The 25596-nt window shown below is 41.2% G+C and overlaps 1 protein-coding gene and 1 pseudogene across 6 annotated transcripts in view; one reads left to right on the forward strand and one right to left on the reverse strand.

Annotated features, from left to right (window-relative positions):
* PTPN2 (protein tyrosine phosphatase non-receptor type 2) overlaps positions 1-25335 on the reverse strand; it is a 56053-nt gene extending 30718 nt beyond the window's left edge. For 3 of the 5 annotated variants that reach the window (XR_014795282.1, XM_084887337.1, XM_084887336.1), the window contains exons 1-3: positions 25108-25335; positions 15503-15593; positions 955-1055 (exon numbers count right to left, since the gene is read on the reverse strand). Coding sequence is in view for 2 of the 5 variants with exons in the window: in XM_084887337.1 (XP_084743463.1) it covers positions 955-1055; positions 15503-15593; positions 25108-25176 (261 nt within the window). In the remaining 3 variants the exon portion in view is untranslated. The remainder of the gene's footprint in view (positions 1-954; positions 1056-15502; positions 15594-25107) is intronic. The other 2 variants (XR_014795283.1, XR_014795284.1) reach the window with 1 other exon arrangement.
* On the forward strand, positions 10407-10781 carry LOC311624362 (large ribosomal subunit protein eL39-like; annotated as a pseudogene). Its single transcript has one exon. The product of its transcript is annotated as a large ribosomal subunit protein eL39-like (transcript).
* Positions 25336-25596: the final 261 nt, after the last annotated feature.

Here is a 25596-nt window from a genome sequence, read left to right on the forward strand (position 1 = left end):
CTCCCTTAATATTATAAATATACAGTTTATCTTTGGGATATTTAAAAATCACTAACTAGAGGAAATGACATCACTATTAATTATGTATATTATTTGATAAATATAGGTTACTTAATATAGTTAAACCAAAATAATTTATATTATCTCAGAATGGGAGAAAAGTAGTACTGGAATACAGGTGTGGCCAATGGGCCAAGAAACAATGAGGCAAAAATGCCGAAAGGAACCACTAGGCTCTCTGGTCTCCTAGTCAGTCCTCTGTCCTAAACAAAGGCCCAAAGGCAGACACCACCTCGGGCGTGTCCATACTCTCAAAACATATATGCCAAAGAGGGGAGGAGTGAAGAGCTTTCAAAAAGTCTCTGGATATCACACAGATTATATGGAGAGAAATGGAAAAAGCTAATAAAATATTAACAAAGGCATTATATCAAGTATAAAGCAAGGAAAGAACTTGCCTGAAAAGAACTGGCTGGAGCCATTTCATTAAAAATGTTTCCTTCACAGAATATATAACATTAAAATTAACTTTACTTAGCCGAAACTGGTTTGGCTCAATGAACAGAGCGTCGGTCTATGAACTGAAAGGTCCAGGTTCAATTCCAGTCAAGGGCATGTACATTGGTTGCAGGCACATCCCCAATAGGGGGTGTGCAGGAGGCAGCTGGTCGATGTTTCTCTCTCATCGATGTTTCTAGCTCTCTATCCCTCTCCCTTCCTCTCTGTAAAAAATCAATAAAATATATATATTTTTAAAAATTAACTTTACTTTTATCTTAAATATATAAAGTTGTAAAACAACATAATTTCTATAAATCATTATATACATAGCAAAAGAAGGAAGTGAAATAGCATTTCATTTCCAAAAGAAGTCAAAACATACTTTTATCTGTTTTAAATAGAAAATCACAGAAACTGCACTGTCAGTTACTTGCTCCACCTCACACCACTTGCCTGTGTTAAGATGTAACTCCTTTGTGCCTCTTCTATGTCAACTAAGCTGGCATTAATATAATCATTTTCAGCATTTTGCAGTTTAACACGACTGTGATCATCTGAAAAAGAGAATAAGCCGTAACTGTTATTTCAAACTTGTCATTACCATTTTTAATTTTAATTTCTAGATATTTATAAAATGAAAGAGGAAGAGAACCCTAAAAATTCCACCAAAAAAAACTACTATAACTGATATGTGAATTCAGTAAAGGAGCAAGATACAAAATACTCAGAAATTGGTTGCATTTTTGTACACCAATAATGAACTATCAGAAAAAGCAACTAAGCAAACAATCCCATTTACAAATGCATCAAAAAAACAACCACCTATGAATAAATTCAACCAAGGAGGTAAAGAATTATATTCAAAAAATTTTAAGATACTGCCTAAACCGGTTTGGCTCAGTGGATAGAGCGTCGGCCTGCAGACTGAAGGTCCCAGGTTCAATTCCAGTCAAGGGCACATACATTGGTTGTGGGCACATCCCCAGTGGGAGGTGTGCAGGAGGCAGCTGATCGGTGTTTCTCTCTTATCCATGTTTTTAACCCTTTATCCCTCTCCCTTCCTCTCTGTAAAAAAAATCAATAAAATATTGTTTTAAAAAAATTTAAGATACTAAAGAATCTGGAGAAGATACAAATAAATGAAAGCATATAGTGTGTTCATGAATTAGAAGAACTAACATTATTAAAATGTCCATACTATCCAAAGCAATCTTTAGATTCAATGCAATTCCTATCAAAATACCAGTGGTATATTTCACAGAACTAGAACAAATAACCCTAAAGTTTATATGGAGCCATAAAAGACTTCTAACAGCCACAACTATCTTAAAGAAGGAAAACGAAATTGGAGGTATGCTACCTGATATCAAACTGTAATATCAAGGCTATAGTAATCAAAACAGCATGGTACTAGCATAAAAACAGACATATAGATCAAAAAACAGAATAGAGAATGCAGGAATAAACCCATGCCTTTAGGGTCAATTAATATTTGACAAAGGCAGCAAGCACATACAACGAGATATATGACAGTCTATTCAATAAATGGTGTTAGGAAAATTGAACAGACATGACAAATTAAAATAGACCACTTTCCTATACCATATAAGGATAAAGTAAAAACAAATTAAAGACTTAATGTTAAGGACAACCAAGATGGCAGCATGGGTAAATGCCGGTACTTGCCACCTTCCACAATAACATCAAATTTACAACTAAAATACAGAACAAATATCATTCAGAATTGCCTGAAATCTGGCTGAATGGAAATCCTACAACTAGAAAAGTAGAGAAAATACATCGAGACTGGTAGGAGGGGTGGAGGTACAAGCCTGTCTGACACAACACCCACGGTGACATTTTTTTAATGAGGTGTGATAACTAATCTGTGGAGGTCCCAGCCCCACACCAAACTTCCCCAAAGTAAAAAGATCATTTTGATTCCTGGTGCCTACCAACAAAAATGAAAAAATAAAAACTGGCCTCAAATTGATGAGACGAGATTTCTATAGTACTTATATAATTTTCTTCATCCCTCAATAGGTCTGCATTCAGCTACTATAATCCCACTTATCTGCTGGATGCCTGAAACTGTAGCTAGTACTGAACCTTATGTATATTTTTTTCAATTCATAACTATGATAAAGTTTAACTTATAAATAAGGCACAGTAAGACATTAACAATAACTAGTAATAAAATAAAACAATTATAACTACACTAGAGGCCCGGTGCATGAAATTTGTGCGTGGGGGTGGGGGGTGTCCCTCAGCCCAGCCTGCACTCTCTCCAATCTGGGACTCCTTGAGGGATGTCCCTCTCACAATCCAGGACTGCTGGTTCCCAACTACTTGCCTGCCTGCCTTACTGATTGTCCCTAATTGCTTCTGCCTGCCAGCCTGATCACCCCTAAGCACTCCCATGCCAGCATGATTGATGTCTAACTGCTCCCTTGCCAGCCGGTTTGCCCCCAACTTCCCTCCTCTGCCGGCCTGGTCACCCCTAACTGCCCTCCCCTGCAGGGTTGATCACCTTTAACTGCCTTCCCTTGCAGGTCTGGTGCCTCCCAATTGCCCTCCCTTGGTTGCCTGATCACCCACAACTGCCCCCACTTGCAGGCCTGGTCCCTCCCAACTGCCCGCCTCTGCTGGCCATCTTGTGGTGGCAATATTGTGTCCACATGGGAGCAGGATCTTTGACCACATGGGGGCAGCCATCTTGTTGGAGTGATTGTCAATCTGCATATTACTCTTTTATTAGATAGGATAGAGGCCTGGTGCATGGGTGGAGGCCAGCTGGTTTGCCCTGAAGGGTGTCCCTGATCAGGGTGGGGGTTCCCTTGGGGCGTGGGGCAGCCTGAGTGAGGGGCCTGTGATGGTTTGCAGGCTGGCCACACCTCCTGGCGACCCAAGCAGAAGCCCTGGTATCTGGAATTTACTTTCTACAATTGAAACTTTGTAGCCTGGAGCAGAGCCAAGCCTACTGCTTGCTCCATGGCCACAGCCGGTCTGTTTGGAATTTATGTATCTTATATAATTGAAACTTTGTAGCCTGGAGTGGAGGCTTAGGCAGACCAGAGCAGATGGAAAGGTTGGCTTCTTCTGTTGCCAGAGAAACCCAAGCCTCTGTGGCTGAAGCCATCTTGGTTGGGGTTAATTTGCATATGGGCTCTGATTGGCCTGTGGGCGAGGCTTGTGGCGTGGAATGGTGGTTAATTTGCATTTTACTATTTTATTAGGTAAGCTACTGTAATAAAGTTATGTGAATGTGGTGTCTTTCTGATAACTGTGAAGGCTACCAAGTGACTTAAAGGGTGGAGATTATCTTCAGTGTGGAGTCGCTAGACAAAGGAATGGGCCCTGACCAGGTGGAATGGAACAGATCGAATTTCATCAAGCTACTCAGGAGGGCACACAATTTAAAACTTATGAATACTTTATTTCTGGAATTGTCCATTTAATATTTTCAGACTAATATTTGGACCAGAGGTAACTAAAATCTCCAAGTAAAACTGTGCAGAAGAGGGGACTATTGTATATTTAAGTTACTTTTAGCAGTAAACTATATTTAATTTAATGCTAAAAAAAACTGAAATACAATTGTAGTATTACAATTCTTTCAAAGATAACTAAAAGTGCATCATTATTTAGGTAGTATTACAATAGTTCAGGTATATTTCTAAAAAGTTTTTAAAAGTAAAAAATCTCAGATTGAGAATTTATGCCAATTTAAATATGTTGAGTACAAAACCTTACCTGCTATCATTTGAACAGAAAAAGAAAAGCATGACAATAAGGAGGGTAATCACATGCATAAGAACGGAATTAACATTTAGAAATCTAAATATACAACTGTCAGAAACAGATAACTGAATTACAAATTGAATATATATTTGACCTTTAACTATGGCGGATAGCATATATTACAAGCTGCTTCCCTCAAAGAAATCAATACTAAATATCTATTCTCTTTCCTATCTTTAAACTAGAAAAACTGTTTACATTATGTCCATGTGAAAGAAAATACTGCATGGTTTTAGTTTCATACATCAATTTATCTGAGATGTTTCTGCTGGACTGAACCCAAGATCTCTGTAAATATTACATGTCATTTGCCAACAGGAAAAACTTAGATCTTGTTATAGTAAATCACTTATACTAGTGTTCTCGGAAAGATGATGTCAGCAAGCACTTTTTTTAAAGTCACTTTTTTTTTTAACAGTTTAATCACCCTTTAACTGTTATATTATGAGATAGCAAAAGTCAGCTACCTAATTAAAAAAATGTAAAGTCCATATATCTCCTAGATAACACGTATCAAAAGAATAATACAGGCTTTTCAATCTTTAAAATTCAAGATACACTAAAATATAACAACAAAGGAATGCATTGCCTCATGTTGTAATCACAGAAAGAACACAAACCCCAAAAGTTAATCATATCTATTGCACAACAACAAAAACAATTTGGCCAACAGAAGCAAGAATCCACAAAATCGGGAAGGTTCTCTCTAGGGTGCGGGTAATTTGGTTATGATGCATGCCACCATCCCAGACACTCCCACAGCTTTGGAGGGGACAGCTCACGGAAAGACCTTCAGCAGTCTATCTCTTTTTTGTATTTTTTATTTTTTTATTTTATTGATTTTCCACAGAGAAGAAGGGAGAAAGATAGAGAGCTAGAAAAGTCGATGAGAGAGAAACATCGACCAGCTGCCTCCTGCACGCCCCCTACCGGGGATGTGCCCGCAACCAATGTACATGCCCTTGACCAGAATCGAACCTGGGACCTTTCAGTCCACAGACTGACGCTCTATCCACTGAGCCAAACCGGTTTTGGCAGCAGTCTATCTTTAAGTGCTTTCATACCCTGTCTTCAAGGATTCTGAACTATAATTGACACCAGGTGTCACTCCAATTCATTAAAAACACCAGAATTACATACCTGTTAAAACATAGATCTAGCCGAAACCGGTTTGGCTCAGTGGATAGAGCATCAGTCTGTGGACTGAAGGGTCCCGGGTTCGATTCTGGTCAAGGCCATGTACATTGGTTGCGGGCACATCCCCAGTGGGGAATGTGCAAGAGGCAGCTGGTCGATGTTTCTCTCTCATCGATGTTTCTAGCTCTCTATTCCTCTCTCTTCCTCTCTGTAAAATAATCAATAAAATATATATATTTTTAAAAAACCACATAGATCTAGACAAATGTCAGAAGGGAACAGGGTGAAGGAATGAGGGGGGGGGGGAGGCTGGATAAAGGAAGGTGAAGGGATTAACTAAATAACATATATGCATAACCCAAGGACATAGACAATAGTGTGGTGACAGCCAAGGGCAGTGGAGGCGGGCCCTGGTGGGGAGGTGAACAAGGATGTGGGAGAGTATGAAGGACATCTGCAATAGTGACAACAATAAAAAAATTAAATTAAACCTGACCTGCATGACTCAGTGGTTAGTGTCCGTGCTGGGTTTGATTACTGGTCAAGGGCACATATCTAAGTGTAGGTTCCATCCCTACCTAGTCAGGGCAAGTGTGCGAGGGAGATTGTCTCTCTCTCTCACATCGATGTGGGTTTTTTTTTCCCCCTTCCCCCCCCCCCCGCCCCCTAATTCTACTTTCTCTGAAAAATCAATGGGAAAAATATACTCGGTGAGGATTAACAAAAACAAAAAACAAAATTAAATTAAACCAACTAACAAGACTTGTTCCTAGAGCCTAGGGTGTCAGAAATAAGGGCTACCTGACCAGCATGGGGTGTGGGTGGGGGGTCGTGCAAAGCCTGCCCCCAAGCAGGCCATGCTTCCTCTAATATTTATTCCCATAGTCAGCAGAAGCAAAGGAACACTGAATGGAGGGGTGGGGGGGGAGGATTGATTTATTTTTTAATTCTGTTAGCAGCGAAGACTGAAAAAATAAATTAATCCTTTGGAAAACAGTATGGCTATTTAGAACAGTCTATAAATGTTGGCTGAATCCATATTTTCAGGGCTGGTTAAAAACAAAACTTTGAAATACACCTATATTGGTATATATTTATTTTATTTTTATTTTTTTAATTTTTTGGATCACAAATTTATTTGATCATCCGCACGACAGGTGGCTGAGCCTGATGGCTCCAGCAGATATATATTTATTTTAATTCTTCTGCTCTAGTAAGAAGATGAATAAACACTTAAAAGTGTATATAACTATTTTAATTCAGAAGAGACTCTGTGTGGAGAAAAAGCATAAGAGAGCTTCTGGTGTTAAACATATCACTTTAAAACTATCTATAAAGATAGTTATGTATACACATTTTAGAAAGTACAACTACCAAAGCCTTTATATGGGAAATTGTGGCTTTTTTCATTTATATTCTCTAGCCAAGACAACAAAAAGGAACAATGCCTCTTCTCCAATACCTGTGAAGAGTGGACATGGTCATCCCTACAACCTAGGAATCAAAAGTCTGCTTTCCAAGCCCTTTTACTATCAGCCCCAAATCTGTGAACTGTTCATTCCAAAACAAACTTTTGACTTCTGAATTAGGAAAAATCCCCACAAAGTTACATGCTTTCTTCTCTCGCATTGTTTATTCTGTCCAGGAACCTCTGAAATGAGGTTATCGAAATAACAGTTCTGCCGAAACCGATTGGCTCAGTGGATAGAGTGTCAGCCTGTGGACTGAAGGGTCCCAGGTTCGATTCCGGTCAAGGGCATGTACCTTGGTTGCTATAAACATATACCAAGGCTCACAATATTTTATCATTATTTAAATATGTTTATCTTCCTCTTTCCTATCTTTTAAAGACTCCAGCAAAATGAGAAAAATGAAGAGTTCAGACTATATTTATTGCATGATACACCACAAAAGCAACAAACCATACTTCATAAGGAATCTTATTTCTTAATATCCAATACACCAATAGCAGAACTATCAAGAACATATACAGCTGAAGCCGGTTTGGCTCAGTGGTAGAGCGTCGGTCTGCAGACTGAAAGGTCCCAGGTTCGATTCCGGTCAAGAGCATGTACATTGGTTGCGGGCACATCCCCGGTAAGGGGTGTGCAAGAGGCAGCTAGTCGATGTTTCTCTCTCATCGACGTTTCTGGCTCTCTCTCCCCCCCTTCCTCTCTGTAAAAAATCAATAATATATATATATTAAAAAAAGAACATATACATATACTTTTTTTCTATGGGGACACCATCTGCTCTTAATTCTTGTCACTGAGTCATGAAGAAATGCAATGCCCAATAAAACTGTGCTACATAAGTTGGATACAAATCAAACAAATGTCTGAAGATTCCTTTACCTCCCACCCTTAAACAGTTATGTTTTCTGAGAAATGGTTTCACCTATCAAGAAATGACTAAACTCTAGTTGTGGCCTGAGCTGACAATACAGATTTGCTTCCTCTTTCAATACTGTCATAGTAAGTTTAAAAAAGAAAGAAAGAAGAACTAAAAACAAAAAAAAACAAAAAAAAAACCATCCAGTTTCACCTAGTTTATAATTACTATAAGAAATCTCCTTTTGGAAAGTCTATCATGTCAAATAGAATGGAGGATTGACATTCATCATAACTACCCACAACAGGTTACACCAAGGCAGAGATCAAGAATAATTACCATGAAGTGAAAGGAAGATTGTTCCACTGGCGACTGCATATTTCCCACACTACATGGCTCTCTTGGATACATCCAAGTTGGTTCTTTTGCCATCCTATACATGCCCCCTGAGCTCTTCCTTGGCATTGCCTTTCATCCTGTTCTTCACCTAGGGTGTGATTTCTACCTTCAACTATATCACAAAAACCTCACTTCCTTGAAGATCCAGCCCATGACCTATTTTTCTCTACACAACTTCTTTGATGGAACCCCCACTGTGATGGTTTCGTATTTTTTTAAAACTACCAAATAAGAATTTATTTGAAAAATTCCAAACCTGCCAGAAGTGGCACTTTCCAAGCTCTAAGCCAACCCTCCTTACTAGCTCCAAAGGACAGTGAGTTCTCCCTACATGCCCCTGACCTCCACACCAGCCTGCACACCCATACCGCAGGCCACGCTAGAGAATGCCAGTGTCCCTAGAAGGGACATTAGAGCTCTGGCAAAGAGCTGGGGTGGCAGTCCTCTGGCATCACAGGAGATGATGGTGGCCAGAGCCCCTTACATAGATTGAGAAAAGATAATGAGGGAAAAGACACCAAATAGAGGACTTCCTGAAAAACAGAAACTTCCTTCTTATACCAATAAGTGTCTCCCACATAGAAAATCCTGCTTCCCAATTAGCACAAAAATCCATAGGAAAGAAAAAAAACAGCAGCAAGGCGGGGCTGGTCATATGGCAGAACTTTGGTTTAGAAAAGCTAGGAAGATGCCGAAACCAGTTTGGCTCAGTGGATAGAGCGTCAGCCCGCGGATTAAAAGGTTCCGGGTTCGATTCTGGTCAAGGGCATGTACCTTGGTTGCGGGCACATCCCCAGTAGGGGGTGTGCAAGAGGCAGCTGATCGATGATTCTCTCTCATCAATGTTTCTAACTCTCTATCCCTCTCCCTTCCTCTCTGTAAAAAATCAATAAAATAGATTTTTTTTTTAAAAAGAAAAAAAAAGAAAGAAAGAAAAGTTAGGAAGATTGTGAGCTAAGTCCCTCTCTCTTCCTTGTCCAGCTGCCCAGAGCCCTCTGGCCCCAAGGGGAATATGAAAATAAGCAAAGCAAGGTCGTCTTTGGTTCTGAAACTTCTCCATTTCAATGGCAAACACAACCTCCAGAGTCCTACTTGGGCCTACCTGCATGGGGCAGAGTATTTGTTGTGAACCCAATTAAAGCCAATGCATAGATAAGTAAAAAGGCTTTGGAGACCAAGCCACAAGGAATCCTACTACTACATTTATAAAACTAAAGCTGGGGAGCAGAGTGACAGGAGACACTCCTCACTCCATTCTTAACCTACATGTCTATGGCCCCAGATGGTGGTCCCTTCTAGGCTGAGGAGGGGGTGGTGTCAGGGCTGAGAAAAAAAGAAGGGATCCCTAAGCAGTAAGTTAGGTCAGGCAAATTAAGGATGATCTGTTCTTTGCATTTAATACTTTCAACACTCAGAATTTTCAGTCAACAGTTTAATCAAGAGGTGGAGTACTGAACCAAGCAGAGGCAGTGAGAATGAAAAGTGAGTAGCTTGCAATTGTAAAAAAGGTGGTCAGGGTGGATCTCAATGAGACAGTGACATTTAAGCAAAGACTTGGAGGTCAATCATGGATATTTGGTTAAGAGAGTTACAAACACACAGAAGAGTGAATGCTGTAAGGTAGGTACATGTCTGATGTGTCTGAGGGATACAAAGAATGTGATTTGAGCCCAGTGAACAAAGGGAAGAGCAGCAGCCTGCAATTTAAGTTCAGAGTTGTGAAATCCTGTACTGATGTGTTAGTCTCATTTCATTAGTTTTACCTCCTAAATCTGACGATCAGAGAAAAAGGGTTTCTACTTCCATTTTCTCATAGTACCTAGTACAGTATCATAACAATTTAGGTTAGTAAGTGTTCAAACACTGTTTATATAATGAATTCAGGAAGTTTTTCATAACAAATGTTAAGCTATGGTAGAATTTTGTCAGGATGACAAATCACTATTAAATCATAAGCAGGAAATGAAACTATTAACTGATTTTGAGAGTAGACTAGTTCAACAAAAAGAGAGAAAGAGATCAGGAAGACTTTTTAGTATAGATATCTGAAATTCTGTGGTACAGATGAAAGAAAATGGGTGAGGGAAGGCTAAAGGGCCATAAGATGTGTATTCTGATGTCTACTCTGGCTCTACCAGCATATGTGATTTTAGACCAGCTATGATTTATATAGAAAATAAGCTACTACTGCTCTTTTTCTCCGCCATCGAGGTGCGTACGCTCGCCTCTCCTTCACCATGTCTTCCCACAAGACTTTCAGGATCAAGAGGTTCCTGGCCAAGAAACAAAAGTAGAATCGGCCCATTCCCCAATGGATTCGGATGAAAACTGGCAATAAAATCAGGTACAACTCGAAGAGGAGACATTGGAGAAGAACCAAACTGGGCCTATCAGAACTCACTCATGAGAGAGGACTCACATATTTATGCTGTATCCAGGCTGCCTACACCTTTAAATGACTGAAAAGATGCTACTGTCTGGACAGTTGGAGCATTTTAATTGGAGAATTAATGGACTTGTGATTTTGCTCTGTTGATTTTTTTTTCCCTCCTGCAATAGTAGGATGGTTCAGTAATAAATGTGTGAGATCTTTAAAAAAAGAAAGACAATAAGCTACTACTTAAGAAACATTATTAGTATCCAAGCTCCTTAGACACTACAGCCTGTGATAACAGCCAAGACACTGGGGTTTCTGGGGTCTCAGTTTTCTTGTCTGTAAGATAAAATGAGCAGAAAGGACTAGTCCTGTATTATTTTTACGGACTGACCCTCATTAATACACTAAAAGATTTGAAAGGAGTTTTAGGGGTAAAATAGGCAGGTTTAGGGAGTCTTAGAAATAAACGCGACCCAATGGGGGAGGAAGGCTTGGAGCCCATAGGTGAGAGCTTGGAGCTGCCAAAAGGCATACATTAACAGAGAGAGAGAGAGAGAGAGAGAGAGAGGGAGAGAGAGAGAGAGAGAGAGAGAGAGAGAGAGAGAGAGAGAGAGAAGAGGTACCACAGGATAAGGGGAGAGGAAGAGACATCCATTCACAGAAGATAGGGAAAAGCCAAAGGGCATGGGGAGAAAGAGGAAACAAACTTTCACAGAGGACAGAGAAATGCTGACAAATGGGAGAAAGGAAAACAGATTTTCAGAGGAGATAGAGAAGGAGGGTGTGTGTGGGGGTACTGTGTGGGGTTTGAGCTTTGAAGCTGATATTCTACCAATTGGAAGGCAAAATCAAGAAGCAAAGAACTGCAGCCTTTAGAAATCTTAGAAAAAAAGAGCTTAGTGGGTTACCCGCTTTGGGACCCCTCCCCACATGGGAGTCTGTACTTGTTTCCAATAAATTTCCATTCTTTTCATCTATCTTCCACCCTTTGTCTGTGGCTTCATTCTTCAAATCCACAATAAGAGGAGAGAAACCAAGATGGCGGCATAGGTAAACGCCGAATTGCAGCCTCACACAACAATTTCAAAAAATACAACTAAAATACAAAATGGACATTATCCAGAACTACAGGAAAGTTGACTGACTAGAAATTCTACAACTATTGATAGAAGTAAAGAGAAAACCAGAAGGAAAATCAGAGGAGCTGTAAAAGCCTAAGGTATGGAGACACGGTGCGCGCGTGGAGATAGGACTGAGCTGGAGAGGAGGGACGGCTGAGTGCCTGGCTGGCATTCCCTACTGGGAAGGAGATAAAAGCTCTGGACTGTGCTGAGCCCCAGTTCTGACTGCACTGAAGCCCAGTTCTAGGCCAGACCCTGGGGACCCAGGCTCATACAGAGGGAATCTGGGCTGTAAGGTGGAAACTCAGGGGAGCGGCGAAAGGCAGAGTCCCAGAGGTGCACACGTTGCGTGCAGAGGACGGACTGTTGACTGTGCCATTGGATTGCCCTAGCAGGAAGGAGACAAAAGCTCCAGACTGCACTGAACCCCACTTCCAAATACAGTGAATCCCAGTTCCGGGCTCATTGGGGGAGAGACTAGACTGTTTGGTAGCGGGTCAAACTCGAGGGCACCTTTCTCTAAGAGGTGCTTGCAGCAAGTACCAAAGCAGTGAGTACCGAAGGACACTGAAGAACACTGAGACTCAGGAACCCCATAAGGCGGGGCTGATGGAAGCCAAGGCTGTAGGCTCCACCCTGAAATTCTACCCCATCCAAGCTGAGCACAGAGGCTTTTGCAATTTTCCAAGTCTAGTTGAATAAGGCTGTCTCCTGGCATAGACAAGGCTGATCCTCACAGCCAATTGGCCTGGAGGTCAGTTCCTCCCAGGAATACCAACAACAATCAAGATTTAACTACAGCCGAAACCGGTTTGGCTCAATGGATAGAGCTTCGGCTTGGGGACTGAAAGGTCCTGGGTTCGATTCCGGTCAAGGGCATGTACCTTGGTTGCGGGCATATCCCCAGTAGGGGGGTGTGCAAGAGGCAGCTGATCGATGACTCTCTCTCATCGATATTTCTAACTCTCTATCTCTCTCCCTTCCTCTCTGTACAAAATCAATAAAAAAAAAAAAATTAAAAAAATAAATTTTAAAAAAATCAATTGAAGATCTTAAAAAAAAAAAAAAAAAGACTTAACTACAATAAGGCTGTACACACAGTTCACAAAGGGGTGCACCAAGAGTGTCCACCTCAGGTAACTGGGAGGCTGACCCACTGAACCATATAGGACACCTTAGCACACAAAGCCACGCTACCAACTCAGAGAAGCTGTGAAAATGCCGAGACAAGGAAACAGAACACAAACGGGAAAAAAAGGAGGACAACTAGCGACTGAATATAGAGTTCAAAACCACGGTTATAAGGTTTTTCAAGAATTTCCTAGAAAAGGCAAATAAAATAAATGAGACCTATGAGGATATGAAAAGGGATCAACTGGAAATAAAGAATACATTGTCTGAAATAAAAAATATTATACAGAGTCCTAAAAACAGGATGGAAGATCACAAGAATCAAGTAAAAGATTGAGAACATAAAGAGCCAGAAGACACTCCTCCACAGAAGAAAGAAGACAAGAGAATCCAGAAAGTTGAAGATAATGTAAGAAACCTCTGGGACAACTTCAAGGGAACCAACATCAGAATTATAGGGGGGTCCCAGAAGAAGAGAGCAAGATACTGAAAACATACTGAAAGAAATAGTGACAGAAAACTTCCCCAACCTGGGGAAAGAATTAGACTTACAAGTCCAGGAAGTGCACAGAACCCCAAACAAAAGAAATTCAAAGAGGTCCACACCAAGACACATCATAATTAAAATTCCAAGAGCAAAAGACAAAAAGAGAATATTAAAAGCAGCAAGAGAAAAGCAGGTAGTTACCTATAAAGGAGCACCCATACGATTGTCAGCTGATTTCTCAACAGAAACCATGCAGGCCAGACGGGAATGGCAAGAAATATTCAAGGTGATGAATAGCAAGAACCTATAGCCAAAAATACTCTACCCGGCAAAGCTATCATTCAGAATCAAAAGAGCTTCACAAATAAAAAAAAGCTAAAGAAGTTCATCACCCCCAGCCAGAATTATATGAATTGCCGAAGGGGGTTCTTTAGAAAGAAGAAGAAAATAAAGATAAAAATTATAAACAACAAATACGTAACTATCAACAAGTGAATCTAAAAACCAAGGAAATTAAAAAATCTGATGAACAATATTAACTGGTGAATATAATAGAATCAGAGGTATGGAAGGGGAGTGAACTGACGATTCCCAGGGAAAAGAGGAGTGGGGGATGCGGGAAGAGACAACATAAACTGTGCACCTATGGATGAGGACAACGGGGGGTGGGGAAAGGGCAGAGCGTGGTGTGGAGGGGAGCAATGGAGGGGGAAAAAATGAGGAACATTTGTAATAATATGAACAATAAAGATTTATTAAAAAAAAAAAAAACTTGTAAAAAAAAACAAAAAAAAACTACTACTAAGAGTCCTGGCCGATGTTTCTCAGTAATTAGAGCATCAGCCCACAAACCAAAGGGTCTCAGGTTCTTTTCCTGGTCAAGGGCACGTACTTCATTGCATACTCCATCTGGCCCCTTGGTGAGGGCAGGTGCAGGAGGCAACCAGTCCATGTGTCTCTCACATGGATGCTTTTCCCTCTCCCCCTCTACCCCTCCCTTCTACTCTCTCTCTAAAGATCAATGGAAAAAATATCCTCGGATGAGGATTAAAACAAACAAACAAACAAAAACACTACTACTAAGAAAATATACTATCTTAAATGTCTATATTAAAACAGAAAGTTGTGCCTGGTCAGAAAGTTGATTCTTGGACAAGAGTAACAAACTCTGGCAAGACTGAGTAAGAAAAATAAAACAAAAGCCAGAGAGAGAGAGAAAGGTGTATATAAACAATACGAGAAGAGAAAAGGGGAATGTAAATACAGATGTAAAAGGAATTAAGATGCATATATAGTATCTGAATGCATTTTAATTCTAAACCCTAGTGTAACAACTGTTCACAAAATTGTGTGTTCGTGTGTATCAAATCTAAAAGTTGACCTATAGAGAAAGTGTCATGTGAAAGAATGGCATACGAAAAGCCAGTATTAAAACCATTGAAGCCGAAACCGGTTTGGCTCAGTGGTAGAGCGTAGGTCTGCGGACTGAAAGGTCCTGGGTTCGATTCCGGTCAGGGGCATGTACATTGGTTGCGGGCACATCCCCAGTAGGAGGTGTGCAGGAGGCAGCTGATTGATGAGTCTCTCTCGATGTTTCTAACTCTCTTCCTCTCTGTAAAAAATCAATAAAATATATTTAAAAAAAATAAAAAATACTGACCATCTGGTGTGGCTCAGTGGTTCAGTGTTGAGCCAGGATTAAGAGGTCACCGGTTTTGTTTTTTGTGATTTTAAAATATATTTTTATTGATTTCAGAGAGGAAGGGAGAGGGAGAGAAAGATAGAAACATCAATGATAGAAGAGAATCATTGACCGGCTGCCTCCTGCATACCCCCCTACTGAGATCGAGTCTGCAACCCGGGCATGTGCACTTGACCAAAATCAAACCTGGGACCTTTCTGTCTGCAAACCAAGGCCCTATCCACTGAGCCAAACCGGCTAGGGCAAGGTCACTGGATTGATTCCTGGTCAGTGCACATGCTGGGGTTGCAGGCTTGATCCCCAGTAGGGGGTGTGCAGTAGGCAGCCAATTGATGTCTCTCATTAATGTTTCTATTCTCTCTCTATCCCTCTACCTTCCTTTCTCTAAAAATAAAAAAATTTTTTTTTAAATTACTGTACTTATCAGCCCTGATCAAACCTTCTTTTTCACTGTATCCTGACTCCTGAAACAAACCAACAAACATAAATATGCACACAAACCCACAGGTACTTACATGGGCTTACATCTCTGTATCTGTTTCGATTTCTGTTTTCTGGAAACTTGGCCACTCTATGAGGATAGTCATGGGACTCATTTCGAATTTCCTTAAAATAACAAAAATATATTTTAATATTCCTTTTAAATTTTATATAGCAAAACAGATACTTTCCCAGCCAGGACAAAATAACACTTATTGAACACTTGTAATATGCCAAGTACTATGCAAAACATATTATATGCATTACCTCATTCAATTCTTACAATACCAATGCAAGGAATGACTTGAGAGGCTAAACCATCTACCAAAGGTCACAAAGCTAGTAAGTGGCAAACCCAAGGACTGAACCGAGGTCCTTCAGGCAAGAAAGTCTTTGCTCTTAATATATTTATTTACTGTCATGCTATATTCAACACCTATAAGGCAACATTAAACATTTTATGACACATAGAATGCAATGAGTGTCTAAGATTACTACATCATATTCAAATTTCTGACTAAACTCTCTTAATATTATCTAACTATATTACAAAGTTTCTATCTTAAAATTGTAACCTATTTCTTTTATCTTCATGTCATATAACTTTTACTTTTAGTCCAGAAATAGACTCAAATTTTATTTCTGGAGCCATAAATGATTAGCAACAACCACTAGGCCAGAGGCACATTTTAGGACCCTTGTGGTTTTCTGTATTCCACGATGGAAGAAATTCTGTGAGATTATGCCTGCATTAGGTGCAGATACGTGTATCCAACATCAGCAGGTTTTTTCTTTCATATGAAATACTAAAAGCCAGGTGCACAAATTCCATGCATGGGGGATAAGGGGATAGAGGGAGGGCTCAACCTGGCCTGCACCCTCTCACAGTTCAGGAGCCCTTGAGCTATGTCCTACTGATGGCTTAGGCCCACTCCGTGTGGGCAGTCAGACATCAGCGTTACCGCAGAGCCGGGAGAGGCTACTGCCACCATCACTGTGCTCGACAGCTGTGAGCCCAGCTTCTGGCTGAGTGGCACTCCCCCTGTGGGAGCACACTGACCACCAGGGGGCAGCTCCTGCGTTGAGCATCTGCATCCCTGGTGGTCAGTGCACGTCATAGATACTGGTCATTCTGCAGTTTGGTCAATTTGCATATTAGCCTTTCATTATATAGGATAATTTGAAGAATTCAGGTAAAAAACAGAAACTTACCAAAAAAAAAAAAATAGTATGCATTAACAGCAACATTTAATTTGGGCTTTTTCCCCCCACACTAACACATTTGAGAAAAAAAGCATTTTAAAAGTATGGGGGGGGGGGGGGCAATGTTAAAATATGGACACAGATAATAATTTAATAAAAAAAGAAAAAGAAAAAAAAGTCAAACACCAGATAGTTCTAGAAATTAAGCACAAATAAATTATTTAACTAATTTATTGATGAACATCCTTACTCTGGGTTCCCTTGCCTGCCACGATTGCGAAGGCCAAGCCCCTTGCACGAATTTCGTCCATTGGGCCTCTAGTCTAAAATAATAGTTTTTGAAGTATGCAGGATATTTAGCTTCATACTTGATTGTCCCTCCACAATATCTTCAGGCAGAGTATATGCACAAACATTTGACTAATAAAAGAAAGTGAACAATGCCCTGGCTGGTTGGAGCATTGTCCAGTGCACCAAAAGGTGGCCAGTTTGATTCCCTGTCAGGGCACATACCCACATTGTGGGTTTAATCTGGTTGCAGTGCTTTTGAGAAGCAAAATATTCAATGTTTCTCAAGATGTTTCTCTCTCTCTCTTGGAAACTAATAAAAATAAATAAATAATAATAATAATAAGTGAATGCTTGCCGAAACCGGTTTGGCTCAGTGGTAGAGCATCGGTCTGCGGACTGAAAGGTCCCAGGTTCGATTCCGGTCAAGGGCATGTACCTTGGTTGCGGGCACATCCCTGGTAGGGGGTGTGCAAGAGGCAGTGGTTGATGTTTCTCTCTCATCGACATTTCTAGCTCTCTATCCTTCTCCCTTCCTCTCTGTAAAAAATCAATAAAATATATTTTTTAAAAATTTTAAAAAATAAAAATAAAAGTGAATGTTTAACTATCACATAATTCAGGAATCAACTAGAGACCTTAAATATAAAAAAAGAAATTTAGCTATGTTATCCCATAAATAGAAAATCTATCGATTTGGGATTATCTTAAAGTCCTAGTTTTTTCTTATTAAAAATAAATAGATTACTCTTTTCCAATTTCCTACTTTTTTATTTTTATTTTTTAATCTTGAACCTGGGACCCTCGAGTCCATAGGCCGATGCTCTATCCACTGAGCCAAACCAGTTAGGACCCTAATTCTTTTTTCTTTTTTTTTTTTAAATATATTTTATTGATTTTTTCAGAGAGGAGGAGAGAGGGATAGAGCTAGAAACATCAACCAGCTGCCTCTTGCACACCCTCTACCGGGGATGTGCCTGCAACCAATGTACATGCCCTTGACCGGAATCGAACCTGGGACCTTTCAGTCCGCAGACCGACGCTCTACCACTGAGCCAAACGGGTTTCAGCAGGGTCCTAATTCTTATTTGTTGTTCCACCACAACAGTTCAAGGCAGAACACTCCACAGTACAACAAGAACATAAAGTTTTGTGCACTGTATAGAACAAAGATATGTACCAAGTACAAAAATATTATTTAATAAAATATTATGAAATAACTATTTCATCCTAACAATGATGGAAATTAAATTATAGCAATAGAGATTTAAAAAATAAAAACTTTCCAATTTTAAATGTGAACCTATTTATAACTTCACTGGTTAAAACATAAATATCACAGAAGTAATTCCTATCGTCATGGAGTGACTACAATTTTCTAAGGTTACCCCAACCCTTAACTAGGAACAGTGTGGTACACATTCTAGGAACCATATGACCTTACTCCAACCCACTTAAGGAATTCCTAGAAGTACTATTAAGTAAACTGTTAAGAGGAATTGATAGTTTTCAGAATACAAAACTGTTCAAATACAGTGAAAGAAGAAATACAATAATTCAGTATGAGATTTTTCTGCAGAGGAATGAAAGCAGTTTGAATTAAAGTTACAAATGAGTGATGTGAACCAAATGAAACTGATAGAATGTAGAATATATTAAACCAGATATACTGGATTGTTAAAGAATTAGAAGATAGGAAACTATCACATTTGAAAAGATAACAGAAATCCATAGATGAAAGTATTTCATCTTAAATCAGTTTCTTGACCTTCTATCTGTAGGTCATCAACCTCAAACAGTCTTTAGGGGGCCTATAAAACCCCTAAAGTCACATGGTAAATTTTGTAGGATTTTATATACATTGGACATTTCTTTCACAGGTTTCATTTTAAAGGTCTCAAAAGGTATTTACAAACTATAACCATTACTCTACCATAAATAGAACATTAACACTACATTAAATACATTTAAAATAGCACTACAAAAAATGAAATAGCACTATATTTATTTTTTAAATACATATATTTTGTTGATTTTTTACAGAGAGGAAGGGAGAGGGATAGAGACTTAGAAACATCGATGAGCCAAGACAGGTTTGGCTCAATGGATAGGGCGTCGGCTTGGGGACTGAAGGGTCCCGGGTTCGATTCCGGTCAAGGGCATGTACCTTGGTTGCGGGCATATCCCCAGTGGGGGGTGTGCAAGAGGCAGCTGATTGATGACTCTCTCTCATCGATGTTTCTAACTCTCTATCTCTCTCCCTTCCTCTCTGTACAAAATCAATAAAATATATTTAAAAAAAAAAAGAAAAGAAAAAAAAGAAACATCGATGAAAGAGAAACATTGATCAGCTGCCTTCCGAACACTCCCCACTGGGGATGTGACTGCAACCAAGGAACATGTCCTTGACCGGAATCGAACCAGGGACCCTTCAGTCCACAGGCTGACTCTATCCACTGAGCCAAATCAGGTAGGGCAGCAGCAATATATTCATTATTAATGGCAATTTTGCACAATGCCTGACAAGATAGAACATCATTCCAAGTAACAATAGAACAGAAAAGTTTAGTATTTTACTCAAATCAGTAGAATCTAAAGTTATAATCAAAATTAGTTTGCTGAGCCGAGACCGGTTTGGCTCAGTGGATAGAGCGTCGGTCTGTGGACTGAAAGGTCCCAGGTTCGATTCCGGTCAAGGGCATGTACCTTGGTTGAGGGCACATCCCTGGTGGGAGGTGTGCAAGAGGCAACTGATCAATGACTCTCTCCCATCGATGTTTCTAACTCTCTGTTCCTCTCTCTTCCTCTCTGTAAAAAATCAATAAAATATATATATATATATATTTTTTTTTAATTAGTTTGCTGAATTGTCTTTCTCAGCTGTCAGCTACTATGTTTTAACTCTTCTATGCTAAACTGACTTAGCATATGGCTAGTCACTATTATCCAAAGTAATGGAGGGTATTATCAAAAGTCCTAATTTACTAGCTGGTCTAAATATTCTCTGCCTCTAACTGCTCACCAAAAAGAAATAACGACTTTAATGGAACATTCAGTGGAACTACCACAGGGAACAGAGCATAGAGAATCTAGATAGGAATTTCTAGGGGAAACAAATCATATGTATACTTATTTGATACAGTGAAGAGCCCACTTATGTTCATTATAATATTGCTTTTCTAGTTCTTATCTGTCCATAGCGCTAGTTTACTTTCTAGAAGAGAATGAACAGAGTAAGAGAACAAAGGGATCAGGCAGGGAGACAGGACAGCAGGAGACTGCAAGACAATAATTCTCCAACTGCAAACAGGGAATTCTGTGGACAGTAATGATCTGGGAAAAGCAAAAAAAAAAAAAAAAAAAAAAAAAAAAGTTTGTTGAAGATTCTGTTAAAATCAAGATATTAAACAAGAGGCAAGCCAGAAAGACTAGGGCACTAATGTAGCAATCTGGATTTTCTTAATTTTAAGTATCATTAACCTACTGGAATGTATGTCAAAGGCAGAACAATATAATTTTTATTTTTTTATTAAGGAATATGTGTACATACCTTATAATCCCCCCCCCCCGTTCCCTCCCTAGAGTTTTGCGTCCATTGGTTATGCTTATATTCATGCATACAAATCCTTCAGTTGATCTCTTATCTTCCCCATATCTCCCTACCTTCCCCACTGTAATTTGACAGTCTGTTTCTTTACTGTCTCTGTATCTATCTTTTTGTTCATCAGTTTATAATGTTCCTTATTATCCATAAATGAGTGAAATCATGTGGTATTTTTCTTCCATTGACTGGCTTATTTCACTCAGCATAATGTTCTCCAATTCCATCCAGGTTGCTGCAAATGATAAGAATTCCTTCTTTTTTATGGCAGCATAGTATTCCATTTTGTAGATCCAGTCATCTGCTGATGGGCTCCTAAACTGTTTCCAAATCCTAGCTATTGTAAATTGTGCTGCTATGAACATAGGAGTACATAGATCCTTTCTGATTGCTGTTTCTGGTTTCTTAGGATATATTTCTAGGAGTGGGATTACTGGGTCAAATGGGAGTTCCATTTTCAGTTTTTTAAGGAAACTCCATACTGTTCTCCACAGTGGTTGCACCAGTTTGCATTCCCACCTTCCCACCAGAGGTGCATGAGGGTTCCTTTTTCTCCTCATCCTCGCCAGCACTTGTCCTTTGTTGATTTGTTGATGATAGCCATTCTGACAGGTGTGAGATGGTACCACATTGTCGTTTTGATTTGCATCTCTACAATATGATTTTTAGTCATGTAGTCTCTATTGGGGCACCATTCCCAAGGCTCCTTTCCCTTAAGCAGTGGTCTTTATCTTTTGAAAAGTCACAGATTTAAGAATCTGACAAAAGCTATGGAGTCACATAGAAACTAAATAACCAAGCAGAACACACACACACACACACACACACACACACACACTTCAGCACAGTTTCAGGGACTTGGAAATCCAGTCTTATCCTTGGATCCCAGGTACTATTTTAAAGGCCTCCAGTCCCAAAATGACTCTGCCTTTTATAACACATTCCATTCACTCCTTGCCATCAAAAATTTAAATGATTCCCTCAGTGCCATTAATCTCATCTAGACCATAAGAAAGCAGTGCAGATGGTCACACGCAAATTAGAACAATGCTGAAATGAGAATCACAAAAACTAGATTTGGGTTGAAGCTGTGTCACTAATATATTTCACTTTATGTAAGTCACAACCTCATTCTGAACTGGTGTCTCCTTAGATGTGAATGAGGAAGTTGGAATAAACCAAGTGTTAATACTTCTAAAGGAGAGCACTATTCTTTTATTTAGTGAATAGTTAAGTATCTTACACGTCAGATAGTGGGGAAACAAAGAAAAATGAGGCAACCCTCAAGGATAAACAAATAGACAGTTATAATAAAACAATGTGACTAATTCTCTAATAAAATATAGAGGGCTCAGGAATCAGAGGAGGAGCATATAACTTCGCCTAAGGAGACTATAGTTCTATTCTGTTTTTTTACCCTTTCCCCACTAGAGTCTGGTCTTGAAAATGTTGCTCAAATAGAAAAGATAGGCCCAGAGCATATACAGCATGTGTAGATTTCAAAGGTGTGAAAAAGCAGACAATTTTCAAGGAAAGTTGAGGGATTTGATACTAGAGACTGTGCAACCATGTAAAAGCACTGAACACTAAGACTATAGTAGGAGAATATGTAGTAGACATTGCAAGGAAAGTTGTTTAGAATAAGACAGCTTTGATTTATAAAATCAAAGAGGAGGCTGCATTGCATCTGGTACCAAAAATAAGTGGGAACTTTGTTCGCTGGAAAGAGGAGGGAGTCTGTTAGAATCCTGGGTGCTCTCCTAAAGGGCCAATGCACAGGAGCTTCATCTTGGGAACTCACCCAGGGCTCTAACAGAAGGAAGGAGGCTCAGGGCATATGGAAGCCATAAAGAGAAGATCTGGATGGCATAGTTCCAGAGACCTGGGAAGCCAGCTATGGAGATCAACTGGAGAAAGTGCACTAGCACCGTCCTCCAAATACGGGCGACACCAACCTGCCAAGCTCAAGTGAGGAATAAAGGACTGCTGGCTGTACCCAATAGGTGCCTGAGGTGTGCTCTTTTACTGAAGCAACTATAGACAGACTCTCAGAGGATCACTGAACTGAGTGGTGTTGGAACAAGGGCCAATCTTTCCCACCTATCACAGGGTAGCCAGGCACCACCCCCAACAGAAGACTCCTTTGTCAGGGTCTCAGGCAGCGGGCAACTACAGAGCTAGGAGGCGGCATGCACCTGCACCCCTCCGGAGGTCCTGTACCATTCCCAGTGGAGGTCTGCCTGATCTGTTCCTTTTGCTGGCACTGGCTTACCAAGCACACATCCACTGGAGCATTTGGTGGGACCCTTTCAGAGCCTCCTCAGGGTCTCTGACAGTGTGCTGCCAAGCTAGAAGGCAAGCAGCTCACTCCTCACGCAAGGGCCAGCACCACCCCCAGCAGAAGGCTGCCTTGATTTGTTCCTCTAAGCCAGTGGATCTCAACCTTTCTAATGCTGTGACTTTAATACAGTTCCTCATATTGTGGTGACCCCCAACCATAAAATTCTTTTCTTTAAAACAAATTTAATTGATTTTTTAAAGAGAGGAAGAGAGGTGGATAGAGAGTTAGAAACATCGATGAGAGAGAATCACTGATCAGCTGCCTCTTGCACACCCCTCCCTGGGGATGTGCCCACAACCGAGGTACATGTCCTTGACCGGAATCGAACCTGAGACCCTTGAGTCTGCAGACCGACACTCTATCCACTGAGCCAAACTGGTTTCAGCCATAAAATTATTTTCGTTGATACTTCATAACTGTAATTTTGCAACTGTTAATGAATCATAATGTAAATATCTGTGTTTTCTGATGGTCTTAGGCTCTACAGCAGCGGTTCTCAACCTGTGGGATCAAATCACAGGACTTCCTGAACTCCTTAAAACTAAATGTGAAATTTTTAGTGCATTTTTCTGATAAGAGGGATTATAATTTTCACAGCATGTGTATACATATCAAAATGCTTACCCAAAATGTTAAGTTGAATTAACTTGTGGCATTCACCTTTCTCTTCTCAAATCTGTACTTTGATATATGATTAGCAACTTGGAGACAGCAGTCTCCGCTGAAACAAATGTAACTGGAAAAGACACAGCTGGCAGGCTCTCACGGATTCCTACCAGAATTTGCATTTAAAATGTTCTATATTTGGAAAAGTCCTTTAAAGTTAGTGCCCTATCTTAACATATTCTATACCCATGTGAATTAAAATATTACACTTCCCGCTATTGTGCTCAAGAGAAAAATGTTACATTCTGAACATAATGACAGAGAAAACATTTTTTACTGTCATCTAATTAAATGGAATGGGGAAAAACCCAAGACCATCAAGATTTACAGGAAAGCCTTTTTTTCTTTTACTGCACACAGAGTGAACAAACCAGTAGGAAGAGCATTTAACTCACACTCAATTCAATCTTGGGAATAATATGCTAATAATTAAACAGATAAGAATAGGCAATTAGGTCATTTTAAAAGAAATTTAAAAAAGAAATAAAGTCATATTTGAATTAAAAGGTTCTCTGGTTGAGCTAATGAAGCTAGGCACGAGTTCAAATACATGAGTCCATTTACATGAGTTTCAGAACAGGCGAGACCATCCAATGATGCTAAGAAATCAAAATCGTGGGAGCCTATGGGGTGGAGTAAGGCCATGACCGTTCCTTCTGGGGTGATGGAAAGGTCTTTTATTTGTTTATTTTTTTTTGAAAGGTTGTTTTGACTTAAGTGGTGCTTGCACAGGCGTATACATTTACGAAACAAGCTTAACCACATACACATAAGATTTTATTGTTCATGTAAAGTGTGCCTCAGTCAAGAACACTGGAAAAAGAGGATGACATCCTATTCATTGAATACAGCCAAAGCCCAGCCTCATTCCGGGAACCTCTGTGGAGGCCGAGCCACACACTGAGGTGTGGGGCTCCCTGAGGAAACCAAGACTGCCGGCCGCCCGGAGCACTCGCCGCCGCCACGGTGCAGTCACTGCCATTTCGAGAGGTCCAGGTCTGTATACACACACACACACACACACACAGCCAGCCAAAAAGGTAACTGGGAACGGAACTAGGCACGGGGCCGGGCAAGGGAAGGCGAAGCCCAGTGCGAAGCCGAAGCGGCGTCAGCTCCCCGCCGTGAGTTCCCAGAGCCCGGGGGTCTCCCCTCATCCCCATTCCCCGCCCCATCCCACCCCACTCCGGCCCATCCCGCAGTGGCGGCCGCCTCTCGGACAGCAATCCCCACCCGACCCCGCGGCCGACGGCGCACCCGCCCGCGCCACCAGACCGCTGTGGTGCCGCCTTCCGGGATTAACTCTGCGCTTGCGCTTCCGAGAAACATCCCCGCCCTCCCCAACACACACCTCATTAAAGTTTTTTTTTCCTTCCCAAAAGGGAACCGAGAATCTGTCGGCGCAGGCGCAGCCCTGACGCGGCCCGCGCGCCACCACTTCCGCCCTGAGCGGGAGGCGGGGGGACGCGGGAGGGAGCCGGCGGTCGCGAGCCCGGGTCCGCGGAGGAGTCCGGCGCCCGCGGCGCGAGCCCTTGACTCACCAAGTACAGCTGCTGCCAACGGTTTTGAGCATCCAGCTCCTCAAACTCCCGCTCGATGGTGGCAGACATGGCCGCTGGAGCGAGCTGGCGCGAGTGGCGCTGTGCCGGCGGAGAGGCTCAGGCCCCCGCACGGTCCGGGGAGAGTGCTGGCGCCGTGGCGCATGCGCGCTCCGCGCCCCGCCCCGCCCCCACGCCGAGCCGGCCGGGCCGCGGGGAAAGTACCTGGAGCGTCTGACGTCAGCGCGCCGGGGATCGCGTTGCCGAGTCCGGCGGCTGCGGGGCGGGACTCCTGGGACTCACAGTGGAGGCGTGGTCCTGAGGGAGGGGGGAGTAGGTGAAAAGGGGTGCAGCCAAGGGGACCCACCCAGAGGTTGCTGTCCCGGGTCCTTGGGGGTGGCCCGCACCCTGGACTCACCAGAAATGACCCCAGGAAGGAGGTGTAGTACCGCGAGGTTCGCGTGCATGGAGCAGGTCAAGGAAGTGCCTTAA

The sequence above is a fragment of the Pipistrellus hanaki genome, assembly GCF_964339955.1.
Source record: "Pipistrellus hanaki genome assembly, chromosome: 6".
Taxonomy (NCBI): Eukaryota; Metazoa; Chordata; class Mammalia; order Chiroptera; family Vespertilionidae; genus Pipistrellus; species Pipistrellus hanaki.